Genomic DNA, 13367 nt, shown 5'->3' on the forward strand with positions numbered 1-13367 from the left:
ATGTATGGGTCCATTTAACGTGATGGTAGTCAGCCTGACTAAGTCAGGACGGTTGATTTACAGTTATCGTGGCTGGACCTGGCTTTTACTGAATTAGAGATGTTGTCCCTCAGTGAGATCGATGCCACTGGGCTGGCATTTTTCTCTGCTGTCACCCGTATGAATGAAATCCTATCACGGTGCTTCTCACCACGTGACCGTCAAGTTGTTCAAAAAGGACGGGTTGTGATATATCAGCGCCTTCACTGCAAGGCACGCCGTCTGGTGTGCTAGGAAATCCTAACCATATATACAACCAGCATTTCATCCATTTACTTTAGCTACACGTACAACTTTTTACAGAGCACACTACAAATTCCAAGGTCCGTGCGTTCTGGTGGAGAAGAAGACAAAAGCAGGTAGGTAGGCTAATTCAAGCCGATATTAATAGTTCTGAGGCTACTCAACTGAATTCTTATGAATATTGGTACGGAACTTGAAAATGTTGAAACCTAACAGCTAGCCTAGGCTTATTAGACAATAATATCTTCGCCTGCAGGTGCAAGCATGTGCCTCACCTGGCTCAGACAGTGCTGGGCAGTGGGCCGCATTGGGCAATAATTCTGATGAATACAGGAATAGTGGGCATTGGGAAATCTGAGAGCCCTAAAAAAAAGAAACACAGCCTATTGCCAGGCAATAATGATTTAGATCGGATTAACTTTTAGCCCTGAGAGTAAATTGACTCTTAATTGCAAGAGAAAAGTGGTGAAAAATAAACTATATGGAATATTATAGTTTCAGAATATTTTTTTTTACTGTAGTTACTGATCTTTTTTTAGAGTAGCCTATAAAGCACTGTAACATGGTTTTGAAAAGTGCTATACAAATAAAGATAGTTAAGATACCAATGATGATTCTTCTTCTTCTTACACTTTAAGTGTTTTTGCCCAATGTAAATGCCCATTTGGCATTTACAGTAGGCTACATGTAAAACATATAGTTCTATTTCAGTTCACCATATTAACCAAAGGACAGCGTTGGTGGAAAGTAACTAAGTACATTTACTTGAGGTATTAGTAGCCTACTTTATTTGAGTATTTCCAATTTCCAGTACTTTTACTACTACTCCACTACATCTCAGAGGCAAATATTGTTTTTACTCCACTACATTTATTTGAAAACTTTAGTTATAGTTACTGTGTAGGTTTTGATAATTATTACAAAACATACAGTAACAACTTCAGCCCTATATACATTTTGGCCATTTGAAAATAGATCTACAAGCTCACAATGCATCACGATTCGCAATGCGACTCATTGTGAGCTTGTAGATCTGCTATTTTCCAAAGATTTGTATACATTTGAAATGAGACACAATGAGTACTTTTACTTACAGTAGGCTACTTTAAGTACATTGGATGCCAATACTTTTGTATTTTTACTCAAGTGTTGAGTTTGATTTTTCATTTTGAATTCCGGACTTTTGTAACGGAGCATTTCTATGTTGCAGTATTGAAACTTTTACTTAAGTAAAAGTCTAACTTTTTCCACTGATGGACAGTATGCAATGCATCAGAATGGCTCCTATAGTCAGTTCTCCTGTTCATTATTTACCTGTTTAGGCCTTTTGGACTACAATGAACATTCAGTCTGCCATCAACAAAGAGGTGTTCATCCCTCGTGATGAGCGCATGCTGGTTGCAGTGGAGGTGCGGAGGAGAAAGAAGAAGAGAATGTCATTCCTGCCCACTGGCGGCAAAGGGGAATATGCAACATTCTTATGTCTTTCAGGTAACATTTTTAACACGTTCATATAGTCTATCCAAGGAAGAGTATGTATGATTATGATTCCCACAAATACCTACACATAGGTATTTGTGCACATAATGTATGCATGTCCAGTACCACCAGCATAGAAAATGGCTGATCTACAAGCTCACAATTGCATCACGAGCTCACGCATCACATTGTGGCATGTCGTGAGGTTGTAGATCAGCTATTTTAGCTACCGGTGCTTTTGAGTGGTTTCAACTTTCAAACCAACACCACAGTTTAAATTCGATGTCTGATACTGCAACGTTTTTATTTTATTTTATATTTTTTGGATATTTTGCCAGTTTAGAAATGTGTTAATTTAGTAATTCAGTCCTGTCACTCTCTGTAGGCTGAATGAAGTGTGTTGCTGCTGTTGTGAACAGAAGCATTGTTACGTGATTCATCACAGGAGGCCTTGTTTGGGCAGAACACAGGGGAGGCAGTGTGGATTGGAAAGAGCAACAGGACGAATCGGTTCTGACATTGTCATTGAACCTAAAGTATTGTACCGATCTCATACTGTGTGGAACCTGTGGCGGCCATAGATGAGCTAGTGGCTGCGTCGCAGTCCCGCCCCCTTTCATGACGACGCCAGGCCCAGGAAATAATTCCCAATGCATTTCAAAAAGTATTTATTTAAAGACCTTTTAAGCGTCATACAAAGCCAACTCGAGTCGTGACAAATCATGACAATAAACACAATATTTTGGACCAAACAAATCATTACAAAGAAGAAAAACAAGAAAAAAAGTGTTGTAACCTGCCGATTTCTTCTTCTTTCTTATTATTTTTTCGGCCTGAAAAATTGTGTTTGTTGTCATGATTTCTCACAACTCGAGTTGGCTTTGTACAACGCTTAAAAGGTCTTTAACTAAATACTTTTTGAAATTTCTATGAGGAAAATTAACAGGGAATCATTTCCTGGGCCCTGGTAGGGGGCGGGACTGCGACGCTCTATTGGAAGGTGGTTTGTTTGAATGTTGTCACTCAGTCGAATATACTGTTCATTTCAGATTAAGACACTTTTATAGCAGAGACCTGACATTGTCCCAAAGGACAAAGAGAAAAGGAGAGGGAGAAAGAGAAACAAAGATTGTCTTTTGTGGTTATAATATTATTTTTTTAAACCCTGAGTCCACACCAGTAAAGACATCTTTGGTACTTCTCACTAACAATAAGGTATGTATTTGACAGCTCCCATGTGTACTGTAAAAGCATCTAAAACTGTAAATAGGCACTCGGTCAACCCTCCCAGGATGTGGAACGTGTTAACGTTCAAGGAATTTAACTCTGGCTGTGAAATGTTTTCCCTTAATACCAAGGGGCCATGCATTGATTGAGACCTTGATCCCAAACTTGGTGAGGTCTGACCTCGTGTGTGTATATCCTCGTCTCCCCAGTGACCAATAAGAAACCTCCTCAGCTCCTCATCACAAAGGTCAAGCGGTTTGGTGGCTCCTCCTCCTTCACCAGGAGGTCCCAGTGGACGGTGGACCAGCTCAAACAGGTCAATGGCGTCAACCCCAAAAAGGTCAGCGGTGGAAAAAGTACTCACATTTTGTTTAAGTAAAAGTACTGCAATAAAATGAAATGCTGTTACAAGTAAAAGACCGTAATTCAAAACTTACTTGAGTAAAAGTACAAAAGTAATGGTATCAAAATGTACAAGAGTAGAAAGAAGTTTGTAGAAGAATGTTTTTCTTTTTTTTTTAATTTAAAATTTATCCCACGATTTTGCAACCCAATTTTTTTCACCCAGTGCCAATTATCTAATGTAATCCTGGGCGCTACACTTCCTCTGCCAACCTGGGGGGGCAGCGGACTGACCTCATGCCTCCTATGCATGAGGAGACCAAGCTGCTTCTTTTCACCTAACAGGGGGGTAATTTCCCTGGCCGGACGTAGCGCGTGGAAGGAACACGTTATTCCGACCAGTTCCTTTCCCCTCCATCAGGCGCCCCGGCTGGCCAGGGGGAGGTAGTTTTAGAGACCAGGATTACTGCATGTTTTTGTGAGGGTATCTACCCTAGGGGACACGGGGAGAACATGCAAACTCCACACAGAAAGGCCTTTCGCCAACCCCACCTCGGGTATGGGCACTGATGACGCGGAGGAGGGAACACGCCCACAGCGTCCCCAGTGGGAATCGAACCCAGGACCTTCTAGCTGTGAGGCGACAGCACTACCGACTGTTCCACCGTGCCCCAAAAAGAAGTCATGTTTTATTTAAAATGTAAATCTTTTGAAAATAGCAGATCTACAAGCTCACAATGTGTCGCATTGAGACACATTGTGAGCTTGTAGGTTAGCTTTTTTCAAATGGCCAAAATGTACATAGGGCTGAATTGGGTAATGTGTGTTTTGTAATAATTATCAAAATCTACAAAGTAACTAGTTAAAAACAAAGTTTTAAAATAATTGTAGTGGAGTAAGTAAAAAAAAGTTTGGAAAATTGGACTTAACCCATTCAGGACGGGAACCCCTTTTGGTGTTTTAAGCATTATGTTATACTTTAACTGTTGAAAATAGCAGATCTACAAGCTCATAGCGTGGCACCAAGTGGGCTCCTTGACATGACATTGTTTGAAAACAACTCTTATAGAAACAGGTTTTTCAACAAAAAACAGAATCTGTTTTTCAACAAAAAACAATCTATCGAACAGCATCTGATAATCACCATGTCTGGAAACGTTACTGTACCGATCCATTCATGGCGATAGAGGTTGGATACTCAAAATAACACTATTCATTCTACAAATAAACTTAAGCAAAAATACCTCAAAATTGTACTTACTGTACCTTACCACACAGAACAAGGTCAGAGACTCTTGTTCAACTGGGAAGGAAGCATCTAGCTGGGTCTTATTTCATTTTATAGTATTTTCTAATTTTTATCACAGAATGTCTCTCATTTATTATAGAGTACTCCGCTGTCTTATGTTGTCGATATCTGACTTGTTTGAATGGACACTGTGTGTATATCTGTTACATGCACTGCCCGGGTGGTTGCAACTTTGTATTTACTTTAATAGTTGTTTATATGTCAGCACATTTAAGCTTGTTCTACTGTTGTACCTGATACTGTTGTTAATTTGTTTCACAAGAACATCAGCTAAATGTAAATGCATATGAACATCAGCTAAATTTAAATGCATAATGTGGTGTTAAAAAATACCTTTTTGTGGTTGGCAAGGGGAACATATCTTGCATCCTTACTCTTAACCCCACACTTCCCCCGACTACGGTATTGACCCAGCCTATTTTGTCTGTCTTCCAGGATTCCGCAGATTTCGACCTGATCTTTGACAATGCTGCAGACGAGTGGGTGGCATGCTCCTCGGCCGAGAAATGTATCTTTGTCCAGATCCTGTACCATGCCTGTCAGACTTACTGGGAGGGCAGTCTGGGCACCAAGGTGCCAGACAAGAAGGCTAGAAGGAGTCCTAGCCTTGATGAGCAGCTAGCCAAAGCTGGCCCAAGTAAAGGGCAGACCTCACCGAAGCCCCGCAAGTCACAGAGCCTGCAGGCAAGACGGAAGAGCTACTCGCCCCCCAGACAGACTGAGTTCATTAACTGTCAGTCCAAACTCACAGCAGGTACTGTCTGGGGATTATTGTAAAGATAAGGGAGGACCTGTCATTGTCTAGCTTCGGCCATATACTGTATTGTACATGGACCATGTTTTCATGAATTACTTGTTTTTAGAGTTTTGACATTTTCTCCAAAGTCATTTAAAATGTTACGTACCTGAATAATTGACTCAATGTTGGCTAGATGGCTAATGAAGATAAGACATTTTGTTTGTAAATCAATCTTTTCTCCAGGGACTATGATCAAATAGTCTTTTCATGTAATCTGCGCTCATAATGCACAAATGCAACGATAATGTACATTTGACAAACATTTGAGAAAAAGCCCACAATGGCATTTTGTGTGTTTGATTACCTATCAGAAGCAACTTCTAAGTTCCTGTAAGTTACAATACTGAAAAAGTAGACAGCAGAGAGAGGAAGTGAAACGCAACACAAGTCATGGGCTCTTATTTGAACTCTGCACAGGAGCGCTTTGTCTCCATGTTGTCTCATCTAGCCTCCACTTACACTTAAACTTGTCCCACAGACATCTCACCTAACGATCTTGCCATTGATTTTAGCAGCAGGCCAGAGAGGGACAGCTGATCCTGCTGGCTTGATGCGATATTTGTCTCTTTGTCGTGATTCTTCTACTAGAGGCCTGTACCGTGAACCTGTTCATCTATCGCTGCAAGGCCTTCTTCAACCGAATGAAGAAGATGATGCTTAGGCCCAGAGGTCGTTCACCTGCTAGAGGTAAGATGACTCAAAGTTAAAATGTTGTCTTTTTTTGTTGTAACTTTTAAATCCCTTCAGATGAGCTACTGTGTGCACGAGCTGTGTGGAGAGAGTATTTAAAGTTTAGAAACAGAATGAAAAAATATAAAAAAAATAAATCAAGTTTAATAGCAATAAGACGGGACCAAGCAATAAGCCCATTTAAAACATGTACTCCTGATTTATTTTCTTCTTTCAGTATGGTCCAAAGTTCACGTGTAGACATTTTCATGCATTTTGATCAAAGATCCCGGGAGGAGATAGATTTTAACTGTTTAATCATATAATTCAAAATGGCGGGTGACATGGTCAGAGGTCCAAATACGAAAGTTGGTTGGCATAGGAGACGCATATGCGTATGAAAGTTTTATTGCTGACGGTCAAGTGGTTCACGAGCTATGCCTGTTCAAATGCATTTTCAATTGAGTGCTACAGTATAGCACCACCCGTTGGCTAGTGGTCCTGGGCTTTGCGTCCTCACCGTTTGGCATAGCCCTCTACCATATTGCCAGGTTTTGCGAAAACCGAATGCACAGTTCAGCCCGAACTGCTGTTTTTGGTGGGAGGAGAAGAAGAAAAAAACAGATATATACAATAAGGGATCAAGATGTCCCTTTGGGCTGGGCTCTTAATAATCCTGGAGTGAACAGGATTATTACAGTAATCTATGAACCGTGTATTGCTCCAGCTGGCACCCAGGAGGAGCCATGCAAGCTACAGGGTGGAGATAATAATTATGTATTTTATTTATCCATCATCCATCAGAAACATGGGGAGATTCATGTACTGTGTAGACACATTTAATCAATGCCTACAATAGCTGATCTACTTGTAGATCGATACAACAAAGTATAAAACAGACTTTAGGTGCTGACAACCAGGATGGAGGCAACAGCATAAGGAATCAAACTATCTTTCAGGCCGATCAGATTGACATAAGATCCACAATTCTCACGTCGTTAACAACTCCAAGGACTGATGGGCCGTGGGCTACTCCTTTAACCACATGAACACTATATACTTAGTTGACCAGGATCACTCAGGGCTCTATAGTAGGTCTGCTCCTTTTTTCACTCTACACCAAATCTCCTCAACTGAAAATAGCAGATCAACACGCTCAGAGCGAGCCATTTTCACAGAAGGTTCACACCAGGATAGTGAACCTTATTTTAATGCTCTTTTAACTGATACAGTGTATTAAATTGAGGAATTATTTGATTGCTTATTTAGTTATTCATTTTAGAGAAACTCTTAGGTGGCAGCTTCCCCGTTGTGAAGTCAGACGCCTGGAGTCAACCAATGGGACAGAAGCGCTGTGCGTTGACCACACTTGGCAGCCATTTCACTTGTAGTTTTCTTTCAGTGCAGCTAACACTCCCAATGTAACTCAAATGAACCACAAGCCCACAGCCCCGCAACATAGCATGGGACGTTGACGCAGATGTGACTGTTACCATACGATACTGTCGCTGGTTGTTTAATTGCTTTTGCACAATGGCCATGCATTTCAGTATACTTCTGCCATGTGGGTATCTGTAAGCCTAAACCTTTAGGTCACTGCCAGCATCCATCCATCCTTTTAGTGACATGATGCTTCAGTCTGCCCTAGCCTTTCCTCTTCCACGTACTGCTTATTTTTTTCTTTTCTTTTTTTCTGTCCATTGTCCTCCGCTCTGGGCTTCACCTCGCTGCCTCAACAGAGAATGGCTCCTCTATGATGCGACTGCCCAAATGAGAGGACACTTTGTGTTTGGCAGGGCACAATGGCCAGCCTTTTAGGAAGCCCAGGGCAGTGACACTGAGGAGGAGAGCAGCGCACCATTGAACCCCCTGACAGGGGCCTGATATTGTAATGGGTGGGAGAGGTGCCAGGCTGCTTGTGGGGCAGAGAGTCACAAATCAACAGCAGCTGAGCACGTCGCAGTGCCCTCGGCCTCAGCCGACCGGAGGAATGGGATGTCATGGTGAAAGGATGCCGGGTTAGCGTTGGGGCCAGTGCTGGAAGTAGTGCTCAAACATTTTACTTAAGTAAAAGTATCAATACCCTATTGTAGTAAAATACTCCCAATAACCCTATTGTACAAAAATACTGGTCCCATTTCATACGTTTTAAATTATTAAATGTATACAAAACCTTTGAAAATAGCATATCTACAAGCTTGCAACGTGAGCTTGTACCATGGCTTGTACCTGTAGATTGCCTATTTTCAAATGGCCTAAATGTATATAGGGCTGAAGTGGTTAATGTTTGTTTTGTAATAATCTTTACGTCTACAAAGTAACTAGTAACTAAAGTTTACAAATAATTGGAGTAAAAGTATAATATTTTCCTCTGAGATGTAGTGGAGTAGAAGTAAAAGTAAAGAAAATCAGAAATAACTCCAGCAAAGTAAGTACAATAAATTGATTTGTCTTAAAACAACTTAAAGCTGCACTCAGTTAGGGCCTGTACAGACGAGGACGTATTCGGTGTTTCTCGGGCAAGTAATTAGCCGATCTGCCCTTTTTGTCACACGGAGACGGCGTTTTGGGGGACTTTAACGGCTAATTTTGAAACTACCTTCCAGAGTGGGAAAGTTTGGAGACGCGACTTTCACGTCTCCGTGTGTACAGCGAATGCCGCCTAATTTGCTGAAACGGTGATGGCATAGTCCCCTCGCCCCCTCCAAACTAACCAGTGTTAATGGTTTATTTCACCATAACCACTTACATATAAGTATCACAGCTATTTTATATTTGCACATAATGTCTATAAATCTCTTCTCCAAAAATAGCCGATCTGCAGCCCGCACGCACGCAAACAGTTGCTGAGGCATGCACGAGAGAGGAGTTGTGTGTGAGGAGCTGATCACAGATAGAGGGAAAGTGTTATATTTGGCCTATTATTTATGCTATATATTATTGACCGCGTCGCAGTCACAGTCACAGAGAGAGAGAGAGAGAGAGATGCTGCGTGTTAAAAAATAGAATGGGTGCGCACGCTCGCTCTCTCTCTCTCTCTCTCTCTCACACACACACACACTCTCTCTCTCTCTCTCTCTCTCTCTCACACTTACTTTGTGCTTGCTGCTGTTTTCAGAAGAATTAATCCAAGGTTTGTCATATATTATGGTTTAGTAGGCATACACTTTAGCTGGTCAGTCAGTGTGTGCAGACTCAGAGAGAGAAGCAGCACTGCTCTGCTCATTAAATTGATATGACGCATATGCGCATCTGATCAAGATAATTAGTTATTTGGCAACACCTGTGTGAAATACCAACGCTTTCATATAGCCTTTAGAATAAGCTTTTTCTTTTTTTTTGTGGCCATCTGCAGGCCAGCCATGTGTACTGCATCTTTATCTTGAAAACGAAGCAGTTTACCGGTCTCGAGTGGACGTCGTACATAATTAACATAACCGCAATGTAGACGCAGTACAGTTTTATATCGTTCACAAAACTTAGGCGGGGAACAGCCCGCGACGTCCTCGTGAAGGCAGCCCCTTACTTTCACATCCTACCAGGAATCATTCTGAAGCGGAACCTGGTCCCCCGCGCAAGTGCTGACATTGTTTTTACCACTATAGAGCACACCTGCTTGCTCAGGGGAGATATTGCATTTTACCCTATAGGCAGTACCACATGTCAACCAATAGTGGTCCTACAACATTTAAATTTGTCAACAATAAAATAACAGGTAGACCAAATACAACCACCGGAAAATAAATGTATTTGATTGAAATTGATTATCCCCATGTCCGGTGGCACCTGATGCAAATAAGGACCATTTATGCCATAAATACTGTAAATAATAATTCAACATACAGACATGCATGTACAATGTTTTATATCATGTGATGGGCTGTGCACTTTGTATCACAGTTTTAGTTTACTCAACTCATAAATTATACCATATGAACAACACTATTCAGTGTTCTATTCGGAATCATTTAATTTCAACAGTTGACATAAATATATTGTGCATATACAAATGGAGACTGATATAGCAAACTAATCCATACTATCATTTTACTCACAATTGTGTAACATTGTCAGCTCTGCTGAAAACCTACTCTTTACTAAAACCTCCTACTGTATCTCTTTCTGTTTTAACGTACAGGTCAGGCTGGGCAACACCTCCCAGGGGGCACTCTGGGTAGTGTCGCCCAAAAAGCCCACCAGGCTCTGGGTGAGCGTGGAGAGAAACTGAAGACTGCTGAGGAAAAGACCATTAACTTGATGCACAAAGCCCAGAAGTTTGCTGACTCCACTCACAAGGTGACGTTGTGTCTGTAATAAAGGATTACAACCTTACACTTTGTTGACACCGAATATGTGTCAATTTGTTATTAAGGGTCTTTCCTTCAGTGGTCGAAGGGTTACTGCCTTTGTCTTAATTAATGATGTTGGTTTGTGTGCTGCTCTACAGCGTGTTAATTCTAAATGTCTCATAAAAGTATTTTTTGTGGTCCCATTCCACATGCACTTATCTAACCCATGCCCACAAGAAATGCAGATTATTACATTTAGTATCCTTCAAAGGGTAACAGGTGCGGTCGCCCCTTTTCCATCTCGCCCCACTACTTTACCTAGCTGTAAATAACAAACATAATTCATGTTGTTGATTATATGAAAGGTATTATCATATTCATCCATCCATCCATCTTCAACCGATTATCCGTAGTCGGGTCACGGGGGCAACAGCTCGACAGCTCGAGTGCTCCAGACTTCCCTCTCCAGATCAACATTAGTGACTTCCTCCATATTAATTTATCATTGTTAAGTTCACTCTGTATATCCACGGACATAATAGCATGATGACACCATTACAAAACATGGGCTACATGGAAGAAATGTGTTTAATAAAACGAAATTAACTGCTAGAAGGTCCCAAATTAACTTAATTAAGCAGTCACCGTCTCATGTCATGTTATTCATTCTTAATTTTACAGAGTATAGAGATCGAATCAAATAAATCTGTATACAAGATCATTTCAGATTTCAGAGAGGGAGGGAAATACTAAATTAACTGTTAACTACATTAAAATATTTCGCGGGTGCGAGTTGGTAAAGGGGCGAGTCGTTTGGTATTCCTTCAAAGCCATAATATCAGTCTTACTGGACCAGATGGCTCCTAATCCTTAATTTAGGATGTACACTTTAAATTGACAGAATTAAACACAGTTCAAAAGCATTACAATGCAACAATTCCATTATTGTTTTGTAGTTTGTCGTTTAATTCCATTGTTCACTTTCTCCTTCTAGGTGGCCCTGAAAAAGAAGTAAAGTCGCCTTGGAGGACCTGTGGAACCATTCTTATAACGCTCACACTAATGTTTACTTTAGAAAGTCTGTGGCTTGGCACAGACTTTTTTCTATGAAGGGCTTCTGTTTTCTGAGGAGAAGACTTAGGGAAGCACCGACTCACACCATGTTTGTTTTCTGTAAGCGAGCAAATGCATAACTTTTACAATTGACTGCAGTGGAGAGGATGGAAATCCAGGGTTATACCAGTGACCTTTCACCTCCTGGCTAAAACACGTGACACCTATGACGATGCTTTGACTAGAGCCATGATGGAGTGATGCAACTGGATAGCAAAACTGTGTCCCAGTGCTCCCACTGTAACTCTACTAGTTTGAGCTTTTACTTTGAATGTGGAGGTCCAGTTATGCCTTGCTTGCTAAACAGAACCGTTAGTTCCTTGTATTGGAAGTTTGGAACATTTTGCTGCACTTGAATAATCAGGCTTCACATATCCTCTGTGTTATACAAAGGAAGTAGAAGAGTGTGCCTTTAATTCATTTAACATGCTAAACATTTGTCTTTTTTGGATTTGTTTTTATTCCTATAAAAAGGCATTCACAATTTTCGGAAATGTAAGCTAGTGTGGGCATTCTGCACTACCATGTACTGTATATATTATCTTTTAATTGTATGAGATCTTTTGTTTTACTGTATCAAGCACTTGTGGTCTCTTAATGACCTACTTCATTCTGGAAAGTTCTTTGTGTGGCAGTTTCTAACCTTAATGTGACTTAAGCATTTAGAGAAATGACGGCATGCACTCATCAGGATGAGTGATGAATCTTATTTTAGTTTTCAGTTAGATTTTTGTTACTCACTATAAATGCTTTATAGTGTAAATTAGTTTTCATCCGTACTTTCCATCGGTTCTGGTTCTGTGTCTAGTGTACTTGTTTGTGTGTTAAGTGGCAAACTGTAAAGTGTGAGTGTCTACAATATTGAAGTAGGTCACATTAAGTTTGTATGTTGTCCTGTCTAAATGGTCGTTCTATGTTTGTGCCGATATCGACTTTACTGTAACGAACTGTTGATTTGTCTTTTGTCTGTAAGTGTTCTTGTCTGTATATGGCTGTGAAAATCCCTCTTTCGTCTGTAAGTGTTCTTGTCTGTATATGGCTGTGAAAATCCCTCTTTCGTTTGTAAGTGTTCTTGTCTGTATATGGCTGTGAAAATCCCTCTTTCGTCTGTAAGTGTTCTTGTCTGTATATGGCTGTGAAAATCCCTCTTTCAGAAGATGGGTCTGTGTTGTAGAGAGTCGAGTGAAGGTGGATCAGTTAGTACAAGTATGTTTGTGGAACCATGTTTACATCTACAATAAGAGAAGCTCCATCATGAGCAGAGGACGTGAACCTCAGAATGTTTGGAAGCAAGAGTCAGGGATGAGTTTTAAGATGTAGAAATGAAGCATTGAGCCCATTTTATACCATTAAGTGGTTTAGTTTAATCATTGGATTTTAACAAATGGGTTTAGAATTGACCTTGGACTGTTTTTGACAACTAACAATTACAACAAAAAGATTGAGTCTTGGTGCCTTAGTTACTAACTGTAAGTGCCATTCAGGATTTTGTGTAGCCTAACATGTTATGTAAATATGTGTCTCTGAATTTGATGTGAGAAAGAAATTAATCTGTTGGAACTGATGTCTTTTACCCAAATAAAAGAGAATGTGAACTATTAGTGTATTTATTGTGTCCTGGATGTGGCTGTATGTTTTCTCACCACCAGATGGCATGCACACTGCAAACAAGTTTACACAGGTTTCAAACTAACAAAGTTTATATTGTGCAGATAACTTTTTCAGCCAGTGCTAATATCAAGTGTGACATAATTATATCTGACAAATACCACTGCATGTTCTAGCTACATGGAAAATAAATGATAGTCACAGATTAAAGATTGTGCTGACTTATAAAAAGTGTGAATGGAGTTTCTAG

General features: G+C 40.5%; 1 protein-coding gene across 2 annotated transcripts; it reads left to right on the plus strand.

Moving 5' to 3' along the window:
• Positions 1-259: 259 nt before the first annotated feature.
• stxbp6l (syntaxin binding protein 6 (amisyn), like) lies at positions 260-12884 on the plus strand. Of its 2 annotated transcripts, XM_079525965.1 has the most exons (7): positions 260-398; positions 1605-1773; positions 3198-3328; positions 5075-5393; positions 6027-6125; positions 10246-10403; positions 11391-12884. In XM_079525965.1, exons 2-7 carry the CDS (start codon positions 1620-1622, stop codon positions 11409-11411), a joined length of 882 nt encoding a protein of 293 aa, XP_079382091.1. In that variant the 5' UTR covers positions 260-398; positions 1605-1619; the 3' UTR covers positions 11412-12884. The 2 variants fall into 2 exon arrangements, with proteins under 2 accessions (XP_079382091.1, XP_079382092.1); XM_079525966.1 differs by lacking the exon at positions 11391-12884 and having other exon boundaries at positions 5954-6125; positions 10246-10379.
• Positions 12885-13367: the final 483 nt, after the last annotated feature.

The sequence above is a fragment of the Electrona antarctica genome (assembly GCF_951216825.1).
Source record: "Electrona antarctica genome assembly, chromosome: 17".
Classification (NCBI taxonomy): Eukaryota; Metazoa; Chordata; class Actinopteri; order Myctophiformes; family Myctophidae; genus Electrona; species Electrona antarctica.

Coding starts and splice junctions, on each gene's coding strand:
- stxbp6l (XM_079525965.1), top strand. CDS start 1,620: ATGAACATTCAGTCTGCCATCAACAAAGAGGTGTTCATCCCTCGTGAT. Junction 5,394..6,026: donor TCAGTCCAAACTCACAGCAG/GTACTGTCTGGG, acceptor TTCTTCTACTAG/AGGCCTGTACCGTGAACCTG. Junction 10,404..11,390: donor TTGCTGACTCCACTCACAAG/GTGACGTTGTGT, acceptor TTCTCCTTCTAG/GTGGCCCTGAAAAAGAAGTA.